Raw genomic sequence first — 26,245 nt, 5'->3', positions numbered from 1 at the left:
GCCGATTCCACTCACTCACCACCCTCTGAGTGAAAAACTTACCCCTGACATCTCCTCTGTACTTGCTCCCCAGCACCTTAAACCTGTGTCCTCTCAGTGACCATTTCAGCCCTGGGAAATAGCCTCTGAGAATCCACCCTATCTATTCCTCTCAACATTTTATAAACCTCTATCAGGTCACCTCTTAACCTTCGTCTCTCCAGGGAGAACAAAGAACAACCCAGCACGGGAAACAGGCCTTTCGGCCTAACGAGCCCACGCCGCCGCATCACCCTACACCTATTCTACTCTGCGTGTCTACGAATAGAACCCCTGACTTAGCCAGATTCAGGGGAGAATAGTGTCAATTTGGTAAAACCAATCAGCCTAAGAGCACATCTTTGGGGTGTGGGTGGAAACCGGAGCGCCCGGAGGAAACCCACGCATCCACAGGGAGAATGCACAAACTCCCACAGACACAGGCCCAAATCCATGTATCTGCACAGCTAGCAGTGCTAGTCACCGAGCTGTTGCGGCGCCCGTCTACCGGTCCAGGATCAAGCACACACACCGACACGAAGTACTAGGCCACTCCTGGAACCTCCAAGAGCAGCCCACGCACGACCCACCGTGTGCATGCCCCTCGTTTGACAACGAGGTGGACCTCCACCTGCGGAATAAAAGACAAACGTTAATCACAAGCCTGCCTTTCCGGTGTCTCGAGGTTCTAACCCTTATTTAATAACCCCTACCATAACCCTCCATCCTCGTTTCACTCATGTGCCTATCTAACTGAACCTTAAACGAGTCCAACGTTCCCACCTCCACCACCCTACTCGGTAGCGTGTTCCATACCCCCACAACTCTCTGCGTAAAGAACCTTCCTCTCATATCCAAATTATATCTCTCCCCCCTCACCCTTAAATCATGTCCTCTTGTATTTGTAACCAATCTAGGGAGCAGTCTCTCACTATTGACTCTGTCTATTCCCTTCAGTATCTTATATACCTCTATCATGAGAAGAGACCTAGCTCCCTCAACCTATCTTCATAAAGCATGCCTCCCAATCCGGGCAACATCCTTGTAAATCTCCACTGCACCTTCTCAATAGCTTCCACATCCTTTCTGTGGAGAGGCGGCCAGAACTGCACACAGTACTCCAAGTGGGGTCTGACAAGGGTCTTATAAAGTTGCAGCATTACCTCCCGACTCCTAAACTCAATCCCTCGATTAATGAAGGCCAGTACACCATAAGCCTTGTTGACCACATCCTCCAACTGTGAGGCTGATTTAAGAGTCCTATGGACCCGGACCCCAAGGTCCTTCTGCTCCTCAACACTGCTAAGTCTCCTACCCTTGATATTGTACTCCTTCATCCCATTGGTCCTGCCAAAATGGACCACTACACATTTATTCACGTTGAAGTCCATCTGCCACTTCTCCGCCCAGTCTTGCATATTATATCATATTATTATATATGATATAAGAGCTAATCAACTCCCAGGTCTTTCTAAATGGCTTACTACAGACACAAGTAATCACATAACTTCACTTACTTCCTGCAACAATGTTGGTCTCTTCATGGTTTCCTTCCCCTGACAAGCACAGAAAGCAAAGTGGCAGCCAACACTTGAGTGTCTATTGATGGTGCTTTCACGGTGCTTGCCATGGAGACGAAGGCCAACATTGATGGAAGTGCAGAGAGAAGCAGGGGACAACCCACACATGCACAAAGGATTGCATGAAAACAACAGAAGTATGGTGTGAAAAATGAGCTCAACAGTTCAAGTCAGGGGCTGAAGAGTGGCAGTTGAAGTGCTGTTGATAGGTCCATTTGTAGCTGAGGCTTAGAAGCTTATTGGCAACTGAAGAAGTGGCCAAAGGTCACTGGTTACATGCCACTAAGAGTTGGGCCTCAGCAAAGCCCAGGAGCAGTGGTGTTCTGGTCAGAGAGGCCAGAGATTTGGGATTATGACAATGATTATATGACAGGGTGCAGTCCTGTGAATCCAGTGAGACGAAGTCTCGGGAAAAGAGATCAAGTAACTGGGAAGCAAGCAGAATTTAGGGCAGTTTTGTAATATGGATTGAAAAGATTAAAATGTTGTAATGGATTAAGATTTGGTTGAATATTAATTAAAATTACAGTTTTTTGTAGAAATGTACACAAGATATGATAGGATGTCAAATTGGCCATTGTTGAATTTGCTACCTTGATCGGTGTGTGAACGTTAGGGTTAAGTGAGTGAGTTCACATGTGGTGTCCCATTCAGAGCTTTGATAATAACAATCTATATTTAGTACCCAACTTCACTGAGGATGGAGTTAAAAGCAGCTACAAAGTTAGAATGGCCAGAGGACACTGATTCAAATTTTGCTGAGTGCTTTGTTGAAGAAAGCAATGGATGCTTATTCTAGTCTTTTAGAAGTACAATCCTCAAATTATGAGAGTGCTAAAACTGCAGTACTTAAGCTCATGAGCTTGTCCCCAAAATATATCAATTAAAATTTAGGAATTTAAAAAAGGTTGAATGAAACCTTTGCAATAATTTGCCAATGAGAAAGCAAGTGGGATGCATGATTGAACTCTGAAATAAGAACACGCTGATGATAACTGGAAGAATATCAAAACATCAGTTCAATAACTTCAGGTCATACTGGGAGGACTGCAAAGTTTCTTAAATAAAAGAAGCAGGCAGCCAGGGGGAAGTAGATCTCCATTTGTAAACTCACAGGGAAACTGGGGGAATAGAAAAGATTCTGGCTTTAGGGAGAAGGCAGAAGCTGTTATCATCAATCAGGATGATAGTATTGAGGATAATGGCGATGTAAAAAAAAAATCAGTATGCCTCCACCGCTGTAAGACGGGGAATGTAAAAGCAAATTATTGGAAGCTGAATGACCATGTCTGCAGTAAGTGCAGGTTGCTGGAAGAGCTCCAGCTCAAGGTGGATGAGCTGGCCTCTCAGCTACAGACACTGAGGCTCATCAGGGGGAGAGAGGGTGCCATTGTCAATGGGGTGCAAGTGACATCCACCCCCCCTAGACTGGCTAAATCTAAGAGTCAGGGACAAAAGGGGGCTGCTGGGAGGAGGAAAGGGGGTGAGGAGCAGAGGCCTCAGCCTCTTAATCTGCATAACAGGTTTGAGGTTCTTGCTTCCACTCTGGAAGAGGACGAGGCAGGTGAGGTTGGTGAGCAAACTGCACACAGTACAGGTGATGCAGCAGGACATAGGCAAAGAGAAGGGGAAAAGGAACGTAGTAGTGATTGGGGATAGTGGGGTGAAGGGTATTGACACTGTCCTTTGTCACAACGACAAAGTGCACAGAAGGATGTGTTGTCTGCCTGGTGCTCGGGTACAGGATGTCGCAGCTGGGCTGCAGAGGAATCTGGAGTGGGAGGGTGAGAACCCGGTCGTTGTAGTACATGTGGGTGCCGGCGACGTAGGCAAAGTGTGGACTGAGGATCTGGGGAGGGAGTATGAGAAGCTGGGAATGGAATTAAAAAGTGGAACCGACAAGGTGGTTGTCTCTGGGCTACTGCCTGAACCGAGTGCAGACGGGCGTAGGGTTGACAGGATAAAGGAAGTGAATGGGTGGCTCAGGGATTGGTGTGGGAGGAATGGGTTTGAATTTATGGGGCATTGGCACCAGTATTGGGGTAGGTGGGACGGGGTTGGTCTGAACCGTGCTGGGACCAGAGTGCTGGCGAATCGAGTAAAGAGGACTGTAGACAGGGCTTTAAACTAATGGGGGGGGGGGCGGGGTGCGAGGGTAGGTGACGTTACAACGTCTAAAGTTAAGGATAGGGTACAGGTAAGGGAAGAGGCCGAGGATGTCCCAATTGGTGGCGTTACGGCAAATAGAGTCCAGGTGAAGGCTGGGATGAAAGCGCTTTATCTGAATGCACGAAGCATTCGGAATAAAGTGGATGAGCTGGTGGCGCAGATCGACACAAATGGATACGATCTGGTGGCCATTACAGAGACGTGGCTGCAAGGTGACAGGGACTGGGAGATGAATGTACAGGGCTATCAAGTGTTTAGGAAGGATAGGCAGGAGGAAAGAGGGGGTGGCGTAGCTCTGCTGATTAAGGATAGTATCAAGGTGGTAGCAAGGGCTGATATCGGAGCCAAAGAGCAGAACATGGAATCGTTGTGGGTGGAGATTAGGAACAGCAAAGGGAGGAAGACGCTGGTGGGTGTCGTCTATAGGCCCCCGAATAATGATCTGGAGGTGGGGCGGGCTGTTAACGCGCAAATAAGTGCGGCGTGCAGGAATGGGACGGCAGTAGTTATGGGGGATTTCAATCTGCATATTGATTGGTCGACCCATGTTGGACGAGGTGGGCTCGAGGAGGAGTTCTTGGAATGCTGCCGGGATAATTTCCTTGAACAGTGTGTGTTGGAGCCGACGAGGGAGCGAGCTATCTTGGATCTGGTGCTATGTAACGAGGCAGGTAGAATTAGGGACCTTGCGGTGAAGGATCCTCTTGGAGAGAGTGATCATTGTATGGTGGAGTTTCTGTTGCAGATGAAGGAGGAGAAAGTGGGTTCCTGGACATGCGTCCTTTGTTTGAATAGAGGGGAGCATGGTAGGATGAGAGAAGAATTGGCGAATGTGGACTGGGGGGGCGCGTTGGAAGGTAGGTCTGCTGAGGAGCAGTGGAGGATCTTTAAGGAGATCTTTCTTGGTGCTCAGCAGAAATTTATTCCGATGGTCAAAAAGGACTGTAGGAGGAGAGGTAATAAGCCGTGGATAACGAAGGAGGTGAAGGAAAGTGTTAAATTAAAAGCGGAGGAATTTAGAGTAGCTAAGAGCAGTGGGCGAGAAGAGGATTGGGAAAGGTTTAAATGTCAAAGATTGACAAAGAAGTTGATAAAGGAGGGTAGGAGAAGCTATGAAGCTGGGCTAGCACTTAATATAAAAAAGGATAGCAAGAGTTTTTATAAATATATAAAAAGGAAGAGGCTGGCTAGGGTGAACGTTGGTCCTTTAGAGGATGAGAAAGGGGACCTAGTGGTAGGGGATGGGGATATGGCTAAGGTCTTGAATAACTTTTTTGTTTCTGTCTTCACGGAGGAGGACGTGAATAATTTGCCGGGTGTTAGCAATGGAAACGTGGTAGGACTGGAGGGTCTTAATGACATTACTGTTACTAGAGGTGGTGCTCGACAGACTGGAGGGACTGATTGTGGACAAGTCCCCAGGACCGGATGGAATGCATCCGAGGGTTCTGAAAGAAATGGCGGAGGTTATAGCAGATGCCTTGGTGGTTATTTTCCAGACGTCGCTGGATTCCGGGGAAGTGCCGGAAGATTGGAAAACGGCTAATGTTACGCCGTTGTTTAAGAAGGGTGCCAGGCAAAAGGCGGGGAATTATAGGCCGGTTAGTTTAACGTCTGTGGTAGGTAAAATGTTAGAATCCGTCATTAAGGAGGAAATTGCGAGGCATCTTGAAGGGAATTGCTTGATAGGGCAGACGCAGCACGGTTTCATTAAAGGGAAGTCGTGTCTGACAAATTTACTGGAGTTCTATGAGGATGTGTCTTGGGCAATGGATAGAGGAGAGCCGGTGGATGTGGTCTTTCTGGATTTTCAGAAGGCGTTTGACAAGGTACCTCACAAGAGGTTATTGCAGAAGGTCAGGGGACATGGAGTTGGGGGTAGGGTGTTAGCGTGGATAGAGGATTGGTTGTCAAATGAGGGGATTGAGCTATGAGGAGAGGCTGAATAAACTAGGCTTGTACTCGTTAGAGTTTAGAAGAATGAGGGGAGATCTCATTGAGACGTATAAGATGATGAATGGGATGGATAGGATAGAGGTGGAGAGACTCTTCCCGCTCAAAAAAGACAGTAGGACTAGGGGGCACAGCCTCAAGATAAAGGGGAGGCGGATTAGAACGGAGTTGAGGAGGAACTTCTTCACTCAAAGGGTGGTGAATCTCTGGAATTCTCTGCCCGTTGAACTGGTGGAGGCTGCCTCGCTAAATATTTTTAAGAAGCGGGTTGATGGGTTCTTGATAAGAGAGGGGATTAAGGGTTATGGGGAGAGGGCGGGAAAGTGGAACTGAGCCACAACAGATCAGCCATGATCTTACTGAATGGCGGGGCAGGCTCGAAGGGCTAGATGGCCTACTCCTGCTCCTATTTCTTATGTTCTTATGTTCTTAATATCAAATTGGTGACAATGTTAGCGACACCCAAGAAGTCTTTAGAAAATACTGTATCAGTACTATAAAGGAAACAGAAGTTTAAACAAAAAGTGTTACAATTGCAATGTGTCTCCCAGAACCCACTAGAGTGGGGGATAGGGCTTGGGATAGTTAAGGGGATTCTTCCCTGGTTACTGATAAAGTGAGTGAAGTTACTGGAGATTATAGATTTTGCTCTGTGGGATAATCCTTTAATCCTCCAGCAAAACAAGTAAACAAATTAATGTTCTGGGATACACTGGAGCAATTCAATCATTAGAGGCAGATGATACAATCTGCTTTCCAGATGGTTTGAGGCAAGACAAAGTATTAATAGGAAACTTGCTACTCCCTTTCCGAGAGTTAGTTTACAAAGTGACTTAGCAAACTGAATTATTACTATGGGAGTTGTTCCTAATTTACCTATTGAAGGGATAGTATTATACTGGGTAATGATTTGGCATGCACAGACGACAATATGGTGGCAGCAGTTGCTTGGTCATACTAAACTTGCCAAACTTCCTATAATTACCACAGCCGAACTAAAGAGGCTTATCACTTATAAAGAGGATGAAGTGGAGTGACAAATGGCACACAACCTAGAAAAGTTAGTATTAAAGATGTAAGAAAGTCAAAGGCTGCATGAGGAACTAGGATCTAAAGGAGGAAAAACTGATCATAGTGGAGAACCAACTTTAATGCACAAGAGTCAAATAATGGCAAACTAGAATTGGTGAGAACACATGACCATCTGTCACAAGAAGTAGAACTTGAAACATCTAAAGTGATAAAACTTGTAGTGCAAATTATAAATCTTATTGATGAACTTCAAGCATCAGAAGTCTTTTATAAAATCTATGTTCCCAGGGCTCCGGCATAAGTGCAAAGAGCCAAGTGGGATAAGGGCAAAAGCATTTCCTGTTGTCAGTGCTTTTGTGGTACTTGCTATGGAGACATGTGTCACCATTGATGTAAGCAGAGAGAGAGGCAGGAGATAGACCTTTCAAGTAAAAGATGGCACTAAATTGAAGATTATGGGACATGAATGTAGAGTGAAAAGTGAGCCCATGCGAACAATTTTAGTCAGGAGCTGAGAGGTAGCAGCTGAAGTGCACATAGTAGTGGCTGAGAAGCAGTGAGAAGCTCCAGGAGCCATTGTAGCTCCATGCTGCTGAGATTGGTGCTCAGAGATGCCCAAAAATTGTTCTGGTCAGAGCTGCCTGAGAGCTGGGATCATTTGGGTAGTTAGGTGATGGGGTGCAGCCTTGTGAATCCAGTGGAACAGTTTTGGGAGTAGAGAAACAGTCATTAATCACTAAAGTGGCAGTATTGGGCAAGCTAATGGGGCTAATGATAGATAGGTCTCCTATCCCTGATGGAATGCATCCCAGAGCACTTAGAGATAGTGGGGGAAATAGCAAATGTGCTCGTGATAATTTATCAAAATTCGCTAGACTCGGACAGTTCTGGCAGATTGGAAAAAGCAAATGTGATGACACTGTTTTGAAAAAAGGTAGACAAAAGGCGGGTAATTACAGGCTGGTTACTTTAACTTTTGTAGTAGGGAAAATGCTTGAATCTATCAAGGAAGAAATAGCAAGACATCTGGATAGGAATTGTCCCATTGGGCAGATGCAGCATAGGTTCATGAAAGGCAGTCATGTTCAACTAATTGACTGGAATTCTTTGAAGACATAGATGATTTGGAGTTGGCAACCAAGAGTAGTGTGTCAAAGTTCGCAGATGACACTAAGATGAGTGGTGGAGGAAAGTGTGCAGAGGATACCAAGTCTGCAGAGGGATAGAGATAGTCTGTTGTGTGGGCAAGGGTCTGGCAGATGGAGTACAATGTTGGTAAATGTGAGATCACCCATTTTGATGGGAACAACAGCAAAATGGACTATTACTTAAATGGTAAAAAATTGCAGCATACTGCCACTGTGCAGAGGGACCTGGGTATCCTTGTGCACAAATCACAAAAGGTTGGTTTGCAGGTGTGGCAGGTAATTGAAAAGGCAAATGGAACTTTGTCCGTCATTGCTAGAGGGATGGAGTTTAAACACAGGGAGGTTATGTTGCATATGGTACTGATGAGGCCACACCTGGAGTACTATGTACAGTTTTGGTCTCCTTGCTCGAGAAAGGGTGTACAGGCACTGGAGGGGGTGCAGAGGAGATTCACTAGATTGGTTCCAGAGTTGAGATGGTTGGCTTATGAGAAGAGACTGAATAGGCTGGAACTTTACTCATTCAAATTTAGAAGAATGAAGGGTGATCTTATAGAAACATATGAAAGTTGGAAAGGAATAGACAAGGTAGCAGCAGGGAGGTTGTTTCCACTGGTGGATGAGACTAGAACTAGGCAGCATAGACTCAAAATAAGTGGGAGCAGATTTAGGAATGAGTTGAGGAGGAACTTCTTCACCCATAGGATTGAGAATTTATGGAATTCCCTGCCCAGTGGAGCAATTGAGGTTGCCTCATTGCATGTTTTTAAAGCAACAATAGATAGATTTTTGATCACTAAAGGAATTAAAAGTTATGCTGAGTGAGCAGGTAAGCAGAGTTGAGTCTATGAGAAGATCAGCCATGAGCTTACTGAATGGCAGAGCAGGCTCGAAGGGCCAGGGAGCCCACTCCTGCTTCTAATCCTTATTCTTACTATTGAATTACAAGGATCCAATGATATCCATTGGGACAGTGAGATTTGGAGCAGATGTTGAGGGAAATCAGATGCTATATGCTCAAAGGGGAAGCTGAAAAGAAATTTAAAGATAGCAGGTTTTGTTGCAATTGAGCAGGTCAAAGGCTAGGAATATTGGGGTGAATAACTCACCTCCTCACTCCCCAAACCCTATCCACCATCTACAAAGTACAAGTCAAGTGTGTCTGGATGGGTACAGCTCCAACAACACTCAAAGCTCAACACCATCCAAGACAAAGTAGCCTGTTTAGTTGGAATCACTTTTATCCATAGAATCCCTATAGTGCAGAAGGCGGCCAATCAGCCCATCTTGTCTGTACCAACCAAAATCCTACTCCAGGCCCTATTCCCGTAATCCTGCACATTTACCCTGCTAACACCCCTGACACTAGGGTCAATTTAGCATGGCCAATCAACCTAACTCTCACATCTTTGGAACGTGGGAGGAAACCCATGCAAACACAGGAAAAACGTGCAAATTCCACACAGGGAGTGACCAACACTAGAACTGAACTTGGGTCCCTGACGCTGATGCAGCAGTGCTAATCACTGTGCCATCATGCCGCCCATCTACAAACATTCAATCTCTCCAACACCCCGCTCAGCAGCAGTGTGTATAATCCACAAGATGCACTGTAGCAATTCAAAGATCTTTTGACAGCACCTTCCAAACTCATGACCACTTCCACCTAGAAGGAAAAGGACAGCAGATAAATTGGAACCCCACCACCTGCAAGTTCCCTTTCAAGGCACTCACCATCCTGATTTGGAAATATATCACAGTTTCTTCGCAGTCTCTGGGTCAAAATCCTGGAATTCTCTCCCTAACGGCATTGTGAGTCAACCCACAGAATATGGATTGCAGTGATTCAAGAGGGCAGCTCATCACCACCTTTTCAAGGGCTATTAGGGATGGGCAATAAACGTTGGCAAGCCAGCGACACCCATATCCCACAAATGAATTTTTAAAAAAAATTGTACAGGAAGACGACTCATCTGTGAACAGTTTTGGTCCCCTTACCTAAAAAAAGGATATAGTAACATTGGGGGCAGTCCAAAGGAGATTCATCAGGCTCATCCCTATCAAGGGAGACTAAGTAGTCTGAGTCCATATTCTTTGGACTTTAGAAGGGTGATGGTGACCTTATTCAAACATACAAGATCCTGAGTAGCCTTGACTGGGTAGATGGTGAGATGTTTTCACTAGTGGCAGAATCTCAAACAAAAGAAAATAGCTACAAGACAAAGGACTAGTCATTTAAAACTGAGGCGGTAGAAATTCCTTCTCACAGAGGGTGATGAATCTCTGAATGCTTCTAGGGTTCCAGATTTTGCCACACTTCAGGGAAGAGAATTCCAAAGTGGAGGTGCATAAATATTTGATGGATCGAAGAATGGAGGGCTTTGGGGAAAAGGCACAAAAAGGGAGTTGAAGCCAGCATTGATCAACCACGATTGTACTGAATGGCAGGGCAAGCTTGAAGTGCCTGTTGGCCTACTCCTGTTTTTATTTCTTGTATGAGGAAGACAAGAGTTTAATTGCTGATTCCAAGTTGGTTGTTGAGAAGTTCCTGGGATTTGTCTTAGTTGTAGCTACCATTTAATGTGCAGATTGTGGTGCATTCGACCATAGTTTGCATGTTAATTCACATTTGCCTCATTAATTCTGGATGTTGAGCTACAAGGTAAATAATTTTGACTGTTTGCTTTGCTAACTTTTATATTCTAAAACTGCTTCTGCCAATTTAAAATTGTGGAATCTTGTGGCTCTTTGTTAATTATCGGGGATTTCAAATTTTGTCTACTTTACAAAAGTTGCAGACCTATTACCAGATTGTAACAAAATTGTGATCATGTCAGAACCTATAACTAGTTGCTAAATATATATTTCCACTCCAGTTTATTAATAAAGAAATATGCTTTCTAATGTTTACTGCATTATTAATTTATCCCCATTTAAGTCACCTGTGGACAAAATCATTAATAAATGGAAAATTTTTATGCTGTAGATAATCTGTATCTTCTTTAAAAAGTTAAATGGGTATTAAAATTAATTTCTAATCCATAAAAGTGGTGTTTGGTCAAATGTAAATATTTGGCAAGTGACTGAATAGGAATTTAATACCTAGCAACCTGAAGCAACAAACTTGAAATATTTGTATAAAGGATTAACCCAACTGCTTTATATCATCAAGTTTGTCCAGTTGGGTCATGCGCATTGCAAACAAATTGGTTAACATTAGAACTCAAAACCACAGTTACACGATAGTTTAATGTAGTCCCACTAAACAAGAAATGTTGAGATCACATGTGCTGAGTGTAATTAGAATTGCTAAAACTGACAGCATAATAACCTAAATGTGAAGAAATATAAATTGAGAACATATTACCATCACTTACCTCATCATCTTTCAACTCTGATGAATTAGGTGCCATTTGAAAACAGCCTATACTAGTAGACACGTGTGCTGGCAAATCTTGATTTCTGTGTAGAAATCCTTCTTTGATATTCTCAAGAACAGGTGACAGCAAATCACATAAAATCTATATATGGCATAAATGTTAGTGTTAATACATGAGGAAATGTTTATATTATAATCAGTACCTTCGAAACATTACATTGACATTTAAGTTTTTAATCAATAAATCAGGCAGAAATGTTAGGAAAGTGGCTGCAAGGAACTAGTGCCCAGAAACCTGAAACAACAAAACTTGGAAGCAAATAGCTGGGTAAAATGATAAGCTCAAATCATTTTACATCAACTGCTTCAATAAAGTAATGGAGGGGTCAACAGTGCTATCAAGTGACACTTTAACAATAATCTGCTCACTATGCTCAGCTTGGGTTTCACCAGGATGACTCAGCTCCTGACCTCATTATAACCTTGGTTCAAACAGGGACAAAAATGCTGAAGGCCAGAGGTAAGGTGAGAGTCACTGCCCTTAACATCAAAGCAGCATTGGACCAAGTGTAGCATCAAGGAACCCTACAAAACCGGAGACAATGGGTATCGGAGAGAAACCCTTTTGAGGGTTGAAGTCATATCTAGCACAAAAGATGATAATTGTGGTTCTGAGGTAAATTCTCAGTTCCAGGACATCACCGCATGAATTCCTCAGGATAGTGTCCTAGGCTCAACCATCTTCAGCTGCTTCATCAATTACCTTTGCTCCATCATAAGGTCAGAAATTGGGACGTTCAGCATCATTTGTGGAATATGAAGCAGTCGGTGCCAATATGCAGTAAGACCTGGACAAGGTTCCGGCTTGGACTGATAATTGGCAAGTAACATTCATGCCATACAAGTGCCAATGAAGGAGATTCTAACCATCATCTACAACATTCAATGGCATCGCCATATCTCCCAATTTCAACATCCTGGGGTGACCACTGACCAGAAACGAACTGTAGTTTTTTTTTCGGGTTTAAAAGCACCTACCTCCGTGTCTCGGCCTCATTGTTCCTGTGGAGCTGAGTCGAGAGGCAGCGATTTTTGGGCGTGCGAGGAGGCAAAAATAAGGTATATTTTTCTGTTTATTCCGTTTAACTTTTTATTTTTAGTGTTAAGTCGCGAGTTTCGGCGGTTTTTTTTTAAATTAGTTAGAAACCGGAAGTCGTCACTAGGACGCTTACCGGTAGTTGTAGTTTTTTTTTTCTCTCGTGCCCCTAACACTATAAATTAGTGCAGAGAGGATTCCCGATTCTCTACACTGGTAGAGAATCCCACCCTTCCACCTCCTCTAACCTAATTATAAGTGTGAGGGAAGTTTTTTTTTTATATTTTTACTTTTCTGCTGGTAATTGATTCAGGGATGGCAGTTCAGGCTGTAAGCTGCATCTCCTGTGGGATGTATGTAGTGAGGGACTCCCACAGTGTTTCAGGTGATTTTACTTGTGGGAAGTGTGTTAGATTGCAGTTTCTGGAGGAGCGTGTAAAGGAGCTGGAAGGGGAATTAGAGGAGCTCCGTATAATTCGGGAAGTGGAGGCGGACATAGAAAGGAGTTATAAGGAGATAGTCACTCCTAGGAATAAGTCTTGGGTCACTGCCAGGAAGAGGGGCAAAAAGCAGTTGGGGGGACAATCCCCTGGGGCTGTTCCCCTCCAAAATAGGTTCTCGGTCCTGGAGGCTACAGTTGAGGAGAAATCAACTGGGGATAGCCAAAGGGAGCAGGTCTCTGGGGGTGAGCCTATTGGCAAGCCTCAGGTGGTTAGGGGTAAGAGATTGGGCCTCGTGATTGGGGACTCCACAGTTATGGGGACGGATAGGAGAGTTGGAGGTAAGGGTAGGGACTCTGGGCTGGTGTGTTGCCTACCAGGGGCTGGGGTCCAGGATGTATCGGACAGAGTATTCAGGACTCTTAGGGGAGAGGGAGATCAACCCCAAGTTATAGTTCATGTGGGGACACATGACATAGGGAGATTAAGGGAAGGGGATATTAAGCAAAGATTTATGGAGTTGGGGTGGAAACTAAAGGCGAAGTCAGAAAGAGTAGTTATATCTGGACTCTTGCCTGTGCCACGGGATAGTTTAGAGAGGAATAGGGAGAGGGAAAGTTTGAACTCGTGGCTGAGGGGATGGTGCAGGAGGGAGGGGTTCAGGTACTTGAGCAATTGGGGCTCATTCTGGGGAAGGTGGGACCTCTATAAGAGGGATGGTCTACACCTGAACCAGAGGGGAATCAATATCCTGGGGGGTAAATTTGCAAAAGCGATGCAGGAAGGTTTAAACTGATTCGGAGGGGGGGAGGGATAGTGAGGAAAGGGGGTGAAAGTGAGGGGGGCATAGTTGGGGAATGCAAGGCACGGCATAGTGGGGGTGGGGCGGAGCAGGGTTTGAAATGCGTGTACTTTAATGCGAGGAGTATTCGCAATAAAGTGGATGAACTTGCAGCGTGGATCAGTACCTGGGACTTTGATGTTGTGGCCATTTCTGAGACATGGATAGAGCAGGGTCAGGAATGGATGTTGCAGGTTCCGGGGTACAAATGCTTTAGTCGGAGTAGAGAAGAAGGTAGAAGGGGGGGTGGGGTAGCATTGCTAGTCAAGGACTGTATCACAGTGTCGGAGAGAAAGTTTGATGAGGACTTGTCAGTTGAGGTAGTATGGGCGGAGATTAGAAATAGGAGAGGAGAGGTCACCCTGTTGGGAGTCTTTTATAGACCTCCTAAAAGTTCTAGAGAGGTTGAGGAAAGGATTGCGGAGACAATCCTGGTTAGGAGTGAAAGTAATAGGGTAATTGTTATGGGGGACTTTAACTTTACGAATATTGATTGGAGTTGCTATAGTTCTAGCTCGCTAGAGGGGTCAGTGTTTGTACAAAGCGTGCAGGAAGGTTTTTTGTCTCAGTATGTAGACAGGCCAACTAGAGGTGAGGCTATATTGGATTTGGTGCTGGGAAATGAGCCAGACCAGGTGCTAGACTTGGAAGTTGGTGTGCATTTTGGTGATAGTGACCACAATTCGGTTACGTTCACCTTAGTGATGGGAAGAGATAGGCATGAACCTCGGGTCAGCAATTTTAGCTGGGGTAAGGGCGATTATGAGGCTATCAGGAGTGAATTAGGAAGCATGGATTGGATTAGGGGATTACAGGGACTGGGAACGTCTGAAATGTGGAGTTTTTTCAAGGAGCAGCTACTGCGAGTCCTTGATAGGTATGTCCCTGTCAGGCATGGTGGATTTGGTAGATCTAGGGAACCGTGGTGCACTAAAAGAGTTGAGTCGATGGTTAAAAAGAAAAAGGAGGCTTATGTTCGGATGAGATTGGAGGGCTCAGATAGTGCACTAGAAAGCTTTAGATTGGCTAGGAGGGAGTTGAAGAGTGAGTTGAGAAGGGCTAAAAGAGGACATGAGAAGACTTTGGCTGATAGGATTAAGGAGAATCCTAAGGCGTTCTATAGGTATGTCAAGAACAGAAGGTTGGTCAGGGCAAGATTAGGGCCAGTTACAGACAGCAGGGGGAAGTTGTGTGTGGAACCGGAGGAGATTGGAGAAGTATTGAACCAATATTTCTCTTCGGTGTTCACGCAGGGGGACATGAATATAGCTGAGGAGGACATTGGGTTGCAGGGGTGTAAAATAGACAGTATTACGGTTGATAAAGAGGATGTGCTGGAAATTCTTGAGGGGCTGAAAATAGATAAGTCCCCTGGTCCGGATGGGATCTACCCTAGGATTCTCTGGGAGGCTAGAGAGGTGATTGCAGAGCCTCTGGCTCAGATCTTCAGGTCGTCATTGGTCTCTGGTGTAGTCCCGGAGGATTGGAGGATAGCGAATGTTGTCCCATTGTTTAAGAAGGGGAACAGAGACTTTGCCGGGAATTATAGACCGGTGAGTCTTACTTCTGTTGTGGGCAAGGTTTTAGAAAAAATTATTAGGGATAGGATTTATAGTTATTTGGAGTGTAATGAATTGATTAGAAATAGTCAGCATGGTTTTGTAGCAGGTAGGTCGTGCCTTACTAACCTTACTGAGTTTTTTGAGAAGGTGACCAAAGAGGTGGATGGGGGTAAGGCAGTTGACGTGGTATACATGGATTTTAGTAAGGCATTCGATAAGGTTCACCATGGTAGGCTTCTGCAGAAAATGCAGATGTATGGGATTGTGGGTAATCTAGGAAGTTGGATCAGGAATTGGCTATCAGATAGGAGACAGAGGGTGGTGGTGGATGGTAAATATTCATCATGGAGTGCAGTTACGAGTGGTGTGCCTCAGGGATCTGTTTTGGGGCCACTGTTGTTTGTAATTTTTATTAATGATCTGGATGAGGGTATAGTTGGGTGGATTAGTAAATTTGCTGATGACACCAAAGTTGGAGGTGTGGTAGATTGTGAGGAAGGGTGTCATAGTCTGCAGGGAGACTTAGATAGGTTGCAGAGCTGGGCCGAGAGGTGGCGGATGGAATTTAATGCGGAGAAGTGTGAGGTAATTCACTTTGGTAGGAGCAACAGATGTGTCGAGTATAGGGCTAACGGGAGGACTTTGAATAGTGTGGATGAACAGAGGGATCTAGGTGTGTGTGTACATAGATCCCTGAAAGTTGGGAATCAAGTAGATAAGGTTGTCAAGAAGGCGTACGGTGTCTTGGCGTTTATTGGTAGGGGGATTGAATTTAGGAGTCGCAGTGTAATGTTGCAACTGTACACTACTCTAGTGCGGCCGCACTTGGAGTACTGTGTGCAGTTCTGGTCCCCGCATTACAAGAAGGATGTGGAGGCATTGGAGAGGGTGCAGAGGAGGTTTACTAGGATGTTGCCTGGTATGGTGGGGAGGTCCTATGAGGAGAGACTGAGGGATTTAGGGTTGTTTTCGTTGGAAAGAAGGCGGCTAAGAGGGGATCTTATTGAAACATATAAGATGATTAGAGGTTTAGATAGGGTGGATAGTGATAGCCTTTTTCCTCGGATGGAGAAAGCTAGCACGAGGGGGCATGGCTTTAAATTAAGGGGGGGTAGCTACAGGACGGATGTCAGGGGTAGGTTCTTTACCCAGCGGGTGGTGAGGGATTGGAATGCCCTGCCTGCTGCAGTTGTAAATGCGTCTAGTTTGGGGGCGTTTAAGAGATCTCTGGATAGGTTTATGGACGAAAAGGGATTGGTATAGGCTAGTGGGTCATTGTTTTTGTAACTGGTTGGCGCAACATCGTGGGCCGAAGGGCCTGTTCTGCGCTGTAATGTTCTATGTTCTATGTTCTATGAACTAACCATATAAATATTATGGTTATAAGAACAGGTCAGAAGCTAGCAGTCTTGCAGCAAATAACACACATTCTGACTCCTCAAAGCCCGTCTCCTATCTACAAGGCACAAGTCAGGAGTGTGACGGAATACTCTCGATGATGAGTGACGTTCCAATAACACAAGAACCTTGACACCATCTAGGACAAAGCAGAGCACTTGATTGGCATACCATCCACAAACATTCACTCTGTGCACCTCCAAACAGTGGCAGTAGTGTGTACCATCTACAAGGTGCACTATAGGAACTCACAAAGTAATTGCATACAAATTTAAAATCAACATTTGTCCAGGAAGCACTAGGTAAACTACCCGAGACTACATTTTCGTGAAGAGATATTTCAGTCAAGGCTCAAAATTGCTAGAGCATTATTCAAAGTTTTTTCAACCATTACAATAAGTTAATTTTGAATATCTGCAACTTTGTAATTTTCCATAATTCTTGGTAGATCTATTGTACAGCATATGTCCAAGCATGTAAACGATATTTTTAAAAAATTTGTTTTTAGGATGTGGACATCACTGGCTAGGCCAGCAATTATTGTCCATCACTAATTGCCCTTAAGATACTGGTGAGCCACCTTCTTGAACAGCTGCACTCCATGCGTGTAGGCACACCAACAATGCTGTTTTTTTGGCTCTCAGTCACATAAATTTAATTATCAGGTTAATAATAGAATCACAAATAAAAACACTCACAGGAACCTTCAGAGCTTCAGAGAAATACCTCCCCGAAGGTCAAACAGCCACCAGATTTTACAACTGTTAGTCTAGCTCCACTGAGGTGGTGGTGAGTGGAAGGGGTGAGTCTGGGTGCTTCTCGAGGCATCACTACCCTCTTCACCAATAACCTTTTTCCCATCGAGGACACCAGGACGTTTGTTTCACCGGCTTGGGAGCAAGACTGGCCCCCTTAAGCCGCCTTCTCGGCCTTGTTCATCAGCTGGTTGAGTATTGCGAGAAGTACATTCAGCTCACGGCCTTTACTTTGCATCTAGGCATTTAGAGTCTCAATCACTTCGGCAGCTCTGTTACTTTTGAGAGCAGGTAGAAAGCTTTTTCAGTCTTCTCCACCAGCACACCTCCAACCGTCCAGAAACACTTGCAACCAGGATCAACCTCTGTCAGGGTGGCACACGAGCTCATGCTCTGCCACTTCCTGCTCCAGCTTGGCCCCTTTCCTGGCCAGCCCTTGCTGTTCCTGCCACTTGTTACATGGGAACGAGAAGCAAATTCAGCCCTTTGAATGGAGTAGCAGGCTCAATCAGATCATGGCTGATCTCTTCCTGGTCTCAAATCCACTCCCCACCTATTCCCCATATCTTTCTTTTAAAATTCGAAATATGTTTATCTCCCTCTTGAAACCACTCGATTTAGACTCCACTGTGCTACGGGGCGAGTTCCACAAATTCACCACCCTGTGCGAGAAGTAGTTCCTCCTCATCTCAGTTTTAAATCTACTGCCTCTCAACCTATACCATGACCTCTTGTTCTAGATTGCCCCATGAAAGAAAACATTTGGCATACATTTACTTTATTAATCCCTTTTAAAATTTGATATACCTCAATCAGATCCCCTCATCCTTCTAAATGCCAGCAAGCAGAAGCCCAACTGTTTAATCTCTCCTCATGCATCAACCCCTTCCTTCATCCCTGGAAACATTCTAGTGAACCTCCGCTGAACTGCTTCCAATGCCATCACATTCTTCCTCAAATAAGGAGAATAAAACTGAAAAAATACTCCAGGTGTGATCTCACCAATGCCCTTTACAATTTCAACAATACTTCTCTACTTTTATACTCCAATCCTTTTGCAATAAATGCCAACATTCCATTTGTCTCCTTTAATTATACACTGCATCTGCATACCAATTTTCTGCAATTCATTGTTGAAGTCGGTCAGCACTTGTTTGAGAGTCAGAGCCAAGGCCTGAGCCTGGCTGCTCTGGACAGACAGCGCCGCTGCTACAGCTCCAGAGTTCCAGGATTTTGATCCAGCAACAGTGAAAGATGATATGTAGCTTGGAGAGAAATTTCCTGGTAGCGATGTTTCCAAACACCTGCTACCGTTCTCCTCCTAAACAGTAGAGGTTTCATAGAATCATAGAAATTCTACATTGCAGCAGGAGGCCATTCGGCCCAACGAGTCTGCACAGACAACACTGAGTCCACCTAGCCTATCCCCGTAACTCCACATATTTTGAAAAGGTACTGTTGAAGGACCTTGGCAAGTTACTACAATGCACCTTTTAGATGAAGCACACTGCTGTCACTGTGCATTGATGATGAAGGGAGAGATAGTCAAGTGGGCTGTTTTGGTTTGAATGCTGTCGAGCTGCATTCATCCAGGCAAGTGGAGAGTATCCATTACACCCCGGATCATGTCTTGCAGATGGTGCACAAGCTTTTTGTTTTGTTTTTTTGGGGGGGGGGTGTCAGGTGGTGAGGTCCTTGCCAAAGAATTCCCTACCTCTGACCAGCTTGTTGAAGTGGAAATTTTCCTGCTTCTTGATTGTGATAGAGAGACTCAAAAAAATTCTTTCCGACCCAAAAAATTAGTCTTTATTTACGAAAGACTGCATGCAGTAGTGGCAGTAACTTGAGTTCGAAGAGCTGTCATTATGACTTATTAATTCCCTAAGTTAATTGATTACATAAAGAATCAATTCAGTATTTATAATAATCATTATCAGTTTGCATGACCAGAGCTTATTCAGGAATTTGAAAAATAGTAGCATCACAATGGTACAATTTGCTGACCTCCTAGAACTCTGTCTCATTATTCATAACTTTTTCTTGTCATTTTGATAGAACAAAAGAAGGCCAATGACTTCGTCATCTCTGACCTTATCTTGTCTAACTCATACAGCCCTAATCATGTGGAGTCAGCCTCATCAGGTCTTACAGCGGTCTGGCATTTTGGAATAGCTTGGTCAGCTTTCCTTATTTTGTACCAAATACTTGGCCAATTGTCCCATCATGCCACTACTTCATTCATACAACTTCACAAGCTCTTGTAGCCTGAGTATTTATCTGGCTGGCCTAGTTCAGTCTCTGCTGAATTGTAAACCAGCCCCCAGCTCCCCCCCGCCACCCTTCCAGAATGTTGATGGTGTGAAATTCAGTAATAGTAATGTCACTGAATACCATGGGGAAATGATTAGGTTCTCTCTTGTTGGAGATGGTCTTGCCTAGCACTTGTGTGGCATGAACATTATTTGCCACCAAGACTAGATATTGTCCAGGTCTTGCTACATATAGAAACTAACTGCTTCATTACCTGAGGAGTTGTGAATGTTAATGAACTGAATTGTAATTAGTAAACACTCCCACTTCTAACCTTATGATGGAGGGATGGTCATCGATAAAGCAACAGAAGATGGTTGAGTCTAGGAAACCACCCTGACAAAGTATTCTAATGCATTCATAAAATCCATCCCATTTCTACTTCTCTCCATTCCAAACAATCATGCAGAGGTGGACTGTCCATGGTAAATTGCCCCTTGGTGTCTCAAGATGCATAGGTTAGATGGATTAGCCATGGGACATGTTTATGATTACGCAAATAGGGTGGGAAAGAGGAACTGGGTAAGATACTATGACAGAATCAGTGCAAACTCAATGGGGATTCTATGATTGCATGAGATGTTCTTTTAAAATTTGGATTTCAAGAAACATACATTAACAGTCAAGTTACAAAATCTGAACAGAGCAAGATTGTAGGAGAGATGATAGGATAAATTAGGTTCATCACTGAATTAATTAGGATTGGGCAAGCTTCCATTTTGCTATGGAACACAATGATGAAATACACAATATTGCCTACCTCTGGCCAAGCAGGCCTTCTTGAACATACTGCTTCCATATCTTCAATCGCTTCTTTGATCAGTCGAAGACCAGCATTTGATTCAGCCCTGTAGCTCTGTAGACCAACATCACTGGGTTCTAAAGAAATGTTAGGCATCAAAATACAGATTATCTATTGTTGATTTTGCACCAATGTTTTAGCACAGAACACCAGTGACAAGGTTTTGTACATTGCAATTGACAGTGCAACTCATTCCCTTCAATGTAAAGATTCAAATGCCTTATGATCATAATATATTGATTCAGCATTTGGGAACATGCATTAAGCTGTGAGAAATCTTTCCAAGTACATTTTCCATACCTACATTCTTTTAGTGACCATAAGTGTAAAATTTTAGAATTCTAACCTTCACAGTTGCAGCTAGTTTTCAAGTGCAGAAAAATATATGCATGGTCAAAACACAATGTGGATATGCCAGCGTTGGACTGGGGTAAACATAGTAAAAAGTCTGACAACACCAGCTTTCAGTCCAACCGATTTATTTGATAGTAAATTCACTAGCTTTTGGGTTAGCCCCTTCGTCAGGTGAATGGAGAGTTCTGGCCTCAGACAGAGTATATAAAGCACAGACAGTTTACAGATTACTGATTAGAATGCGAAGGTGTAAAGATTAGCATTCTAATCAGTAATCTGTAAACTGTCTGTGTTTTATATACTCTGTCTGAGGCCAGAACTCTCCACTCACCTGACGAAGTGGCTAACCCGAAAGCTAGTGAATTTACTATCAAATAAATCGGTTGGACTGAAACCTGGTGTTGTTAGACTTTTTACTGGTCAAAACACTACAGATGGTAAGCTACCAACATAGGAGTGAGAAACAGCCATGGTCCATCTAGTCCATTTTCAACATTCTGACAGTCACATAGTAACATGGCAATCAATCTTCAACAGACCCAGATAGAAAGCCAGAAAACCCCCAAGTAGTTGAAAACTTTGGCAACCATGGGTCTAAAGTCACCTATAACTTCCAAATAGGCTATTCTTACCATATTTATATTTACCTCAAATTACCCCATGTAACCCAATTTTTTGTCATTTGCATTTAAATGAATGAATCTCAGAACCTATGGCAGGGAGACAGGCCCAAATTAGTCCATGCTGGCCAAAATGCCCATCTAAGCTAACTCTATTTGCCTGAATTTGCCCCAAATCCCTCTAAACCTTTTCAATCCAAGTGTTTGTCCAAATGCCTTTTAAATGTTGTCACTGTCCCTGCCTCATTCCACGTATGTATCACCCTTTGTGAAATAAAGTTGCTCCTCAGGCTCCCACTAATTGTTTCTCCTCTGAACTTAAACCTACGCCCTCTAGCTCTTGGTTCCCCAACCCTGGGAAAAAGACTGAGTGCATTCAACCTATCCATGCCTCTCATGATCTTATACACCTCTATAAGATCATCCCTTATTCTCCTAAGCGCCAAAGGAAAAAGTCCTAGCCTGTCCAATCTATCCTTATAACTCAGTCTCTGGAGGCCTGGCAACATCCTTGGAAATCTTTTCTACACTCTCCAGCTTAATAACATCTTTCCGATAGCAAGGCAACCAAAACTGAACACAATACTCCAGCAGTGGCCTCACCAACCTCCTGTACAACTGCAACATAACTTCCCAACTTCTATACTCAGTGCCCTGACTGAAGGCCAGCATGCCAAAAGCCTTCATCGCCCTACCTACTTGTGACCCCATCTTGGAGAACCGTGTACCTAGGTCTCCAAGATCTTTCTGTTTCACGATACTCCCTAAGCTCCTCCTATTCACCGTGAAAGTCCCATCCTGATTTGACTTTCCAAAATGCAACATCTCACACTTACCTGTGTTGAACTCCATTTGCCAATTCTATGCCCACTTCCCCAGCTGATCAAGATCCTGCTGCAATTTTTGATAACGTTCCCGCTCCCCACTCACCTGATGAAGGAGCAGCGCTCTGAAAGCTGGTGGCGTTTGTTACCAAATAAACCTGTTAGGCTTTAACCTGGTGTTGAGAGACTTCTTAATGTGTTTACCCCAGTCCAACACCAGCATCTCCACATCATGCACACCACACCACAGGCCTCCAGTCCAACAAGCATACTCCACCATTACTCTCTGCTTCCTACCATCAGGCCAATTGTATATCCAATTTGCCAGCTCGCCTTGGATTCCATGTGATCTAACCTTCCAAGGCAGCCTACCATGTGGAACTTTATCAAAGGCCTTACTGAAATTCATATAGTTTATGTCCACCACCCTTCCCTCATTAACCTTCCTGGTCACTGCAAAGAGCTCTAACAAGTTTGTAAGGCACGATCTCCCATGCACAAGGCCATGCTGACTACTCCTAATCAAACCCTGTCTTTCCAGACGCCTCGATATCTTATCCATCAGAATCCTCTCTAGTAACTTACCCACCATAGATATTAGGCTTACTGGTCTATAATTCCCAGACTTTTCTTTGCAGTCCTTAAATAAGGGCACATTTGCTACCCCCCAGTCTTCTGGTACCTCACCCATGGCTAACGATGATGCAAATAATCTCAACCAGGACTCCTGCAATTTATTTTCTAGCCTCAGTGTTCTTGGATATACCTGTCAGGGCCAGGAGATTTATCCATCTTCATACATTTTAATACGTCCATCACTTCCAATACCGTAATGCAAACTGTCTTCAATATATCACCACTAACTTTCCCAGGTTCCCAAGTCTTCACTTCTTTCCACAGATGCTGTCAGATTTGCTGAGATTTTCCAGCATTTTCTGTTTTTGCGCTATCACCATTATCACATACCAGCAACTTCCATAGGGTTTTTCTGCCATAAACCAACCCCCCCACCCCACAGAAATGTTACCCTATCAAAAGGGAACTAGTTAACTACAAATGTCAGGTTTAAGATAGTGTATTCCTGTGATCTACAGTATCTCTCAGCATTGAAATTTCAAAAACATTCAATAAACTGTATTATGTAAATAATTTGAACTGTTTAGGCCAATATTGCCGAACTTCATCCCATGCTCTCAAGTTCCAAATGTTGAGAAATGACTTTTCAGTGTTTCAGTTCAGCAAATGGAATGTTGGCCTTTATAGCGAGGAGAATAGAATATAAAAGCAGGGAGGTCTTGCTGCAACTGTACAGGGCACTGGTGAGGCCACAACTGGAGTACTGTGTGCAGTTTTGGTCCCCGCATTTGCGAATGGATATATTGGCCTTGGAGGGAGTACAGGGAAGGTTCACCAGGCTGATACCAGAGATGAGGGGGTTAGCTTATGAAGAGAGATTGAATAGACTGGGTCTGTACTCATTAGAGTTTAGAAGGCTGAGGGGGGATCTTACAGAGACCTACAAGATAATGAAGGGGCTAGATAGGGTAGAGGTAGAGAGATTTTTCCCGCTTAGAAAGGATAGCAGAACTAGAAGGCACAGCCTCAAAATAAGGGGGGGGGGGCAGTTTAGAACGGAGTTGAGGAGGAACTTCTTCACTCAAAGGGTGGTGAATCTCTGCCCATTGAAGTGGTGGAGGCTACCTCACTGAATATATTTAAGTCACGGGTAGATAGATTTCTGACAGGCAAGGGAATTAAGGGTAATGGGGAGAAAGCGAGAAAGTGGAGCTGATCTACTTCAGATCAGCCATGATCTTACTGAATGGCAGGGCAGACTCAAAAGGGCTAGATGGCCTACTCCTGCTCCTATTTCTTATGTTGCTCTTTATACAAAGTGATTTAGCCCGTAAATTCTATATATCCATCAGTCCTGACTTCACCCCTCCCTGTCTCTGTAACTGGCTGTCTAAATACTGGCTGTGGAGGCCAAGTCCTTGAACATTTTCAAGACAGAGATTGACAGGTTTTGGGGAGTTGAGGGTATGAAGATAAGGCAGAAAAGTGGACTTAGTGTTAGAGCAGCCATGATTTTATTAAATGGTACAGCAGGCTCAAAGAACTGAATGACCTACTCTTGTATCTTATACCTTACGGCATTTTCATAAATTCTAGAGACAATAAGAAACGTTTGAACCAATCTGAAGCAGAATTGATCAGTCACTGTACACAGTGGATAGCAGGAGGACGTTTCCCCTTGTGGGGCAAGACTGTAACTAGGGGACAGTTTAAGAACAAAAGGCTCCCTTTTAAGACAAAGGAGAGCTTTTGCTTGAGGATTAATCGTCTGTGGAATTTTCTCCCCCAGAAAGCAACGATGGCTGGATCATTTAGTTTATTCAATGCAGGTTAGACAGATTCTGATATCCATGGCAGCCAAGTATTTGGGGAGGGCGGGGAGATAGGAAAGTGGAGTTGAGATCAGGCCAAATGGCCTGCTCCTACGTCCGTAGATCATAAACAAGAACATAAGGAAGTGTTTTTTAAGAAGTGATAAACTATTTTCCAAAATTAAGTGTTCGGGTTACATCAGTACTCCTGACGTGTGTAAAACATGCCGGGAAGTACATCTGACATTTGACAGCAGGTTGCTGCGTTTTGAAAATGTGCGCTATGTTTGATTTACGACGGAAGCAATATTACAGTATCTCCAACAAAAATGCCTTCGAATTAAAGTAATTACATGCCCGTCTCGTTAAGGATAGAAAGTGCTGCAAGCGAGGAATGTCCTGGCGAAGAAACAGGGCTTCGGCGCAACGACTGTGTCAGTAAGGGCTGATGAAACTTTCAATAAGTAACCAGGAGTGTTTACGTAAGAAGAAAGCTGCCGACAGGAGGGGGAGGGAGGAGTTATTGTTTCACCGTAACAACCCAAGAACTGAATAAATACAAACATACACACAGTTGATTTCTGGGTGTCACCAATCAATTTCCTGGAAGGGGGCTGAATTTTTAGCTTCCCAGTCCTTATAAAACATTCACACTCGGTTCAGTTATACAACCTGGTGTCTCAGTTACACAACAGGACGAGACAGAAGGTCAGTGGCAGGCATCCCACTGACTCTCACAGATAATAAACAGCAGCCCACACTTACTCAGTTCCAGCTGCTCCAGCAATCTCAAAGCCTCGGGGAAGCGGCACTGAGCCACTAGCTCCTCCAGTCTGATTCTGTCCCGAGCCCGCCGGACCTCAGCCGGGAACCACTTAGCCATCAGGTAGTTGAGGATAACATTGGGGCGCAGCGACTGAAGGTCGGCCGCCTCTCCGCAGCCCGGGCAGCGGGGACTCCTCCGGAGGCAGTGCCGGCACCAGGTATGGCCGCAGTGCAGGGTGACGGGCTGGGCCAGCAGCTCCTGGCAGCCACCACAGTCCAGGAAGCCGCCGCCGCCTGCCAGCCGGTGCCGGGGCTCCGGGTCCAGCGTTCCGGCTCCATGTCCTCGCTTGAAGTGGTCGAGGAGACACTGCACCAGGCCGCCCAGCTGCTCGGGTCGTAGGCTGCCGGCCGCCAGCCGGGTTTGGGTGCCGGCGGTGGGGTCACCGTCCCGGGTTTGGGTGCCGGCGGTGGGGTCACCGTCCCGGGTTTGGGCACTAGCCATCCGACCACTCGGAGCCACCGACGTTGTTAGACTGGGCTGCCTGGCACATGCGCGGCCAGCCACCGGCAGCGAGCCGGCAGTCACTCTACACGTGACCCCGGAGCGCGGCTTCTATTGGAGGAAGGTGGGAAAGGGGCGGGGCCTGAGTGACCGTTACAAAACAACTGCGGCAAAAACATGTCACAAAGCAACCACCAAGAAAGTTTCATAACAGCCCGAGGAGGAGGAGAGAGAGGGAAAGGCGGACAGATAGGCACAACAAGGAGAGGTAGGGATCTCAGAGACATTGAGGCACCCTAGGGGCTGTAGG

At 44.7% G+C, this 26,245-nt stretch overlaps 1 protein-coding gene across 3 annotated transcripts in view; it reads right to left on the bottom strand.

Annotated features, from left to right (window-relative positions):
- Positions 1-25,957, bottom strand: part of LOC145342058 (LON peptidase N-terminal domain and RING finger protein 1-like) — a 48,230-nt gene extending 22,273 nt beyond the window's left edge. For all 3 annotated transcript variants that reach the window (XM_080187248.1, XM_080187265.1, XM_080187258.1), the window contains exons 1-3: positions 25,434-25,957; positions 20,442-20,560; positions 11,278-11,421 (exon numbers count right to left, since the gene is read on the bottom strand). In XM_080187248.1, coding sequence (XP_080043374.1) covers positions 11,278-11,421; positions 20,442-20,560; positions 25,434-25,935 — 765 coding nt within the window. In that variant the 5' untranslated portion in view covers positions 25,936-25,957. The remainder of the gene's footprint in view (positions 1-11,277; positions 11,422-20,441; positions 20,561-25,433) is intronic.
- Between the last annotated feature and the right edge of the window lie 288 nt (positions 25,958-26,245).

Source organism: Carcharhinus amblyrhynchos, chromosome 1 (assembly GCF_965287045.1).
Source record: "Carcharhinus amblyrhynchos chromosome 1, sCarAmb.v2.hapA, whole genome shotgun sequence".
Taxonomy (NCBI): domain Eukaryota; kingdom Metazoa; phylum Chordata; class Chondrichthyes; order Carcharhiniformes; family Carcharhinidae; genus Carcharhinus; species Carcharhinus amblyrhynchos.
The sequence above is the reverse complement of the archived record's forward strand: the minus strand, read 5'-3'. Positions and strand labels throughout refer to the sequence as shown.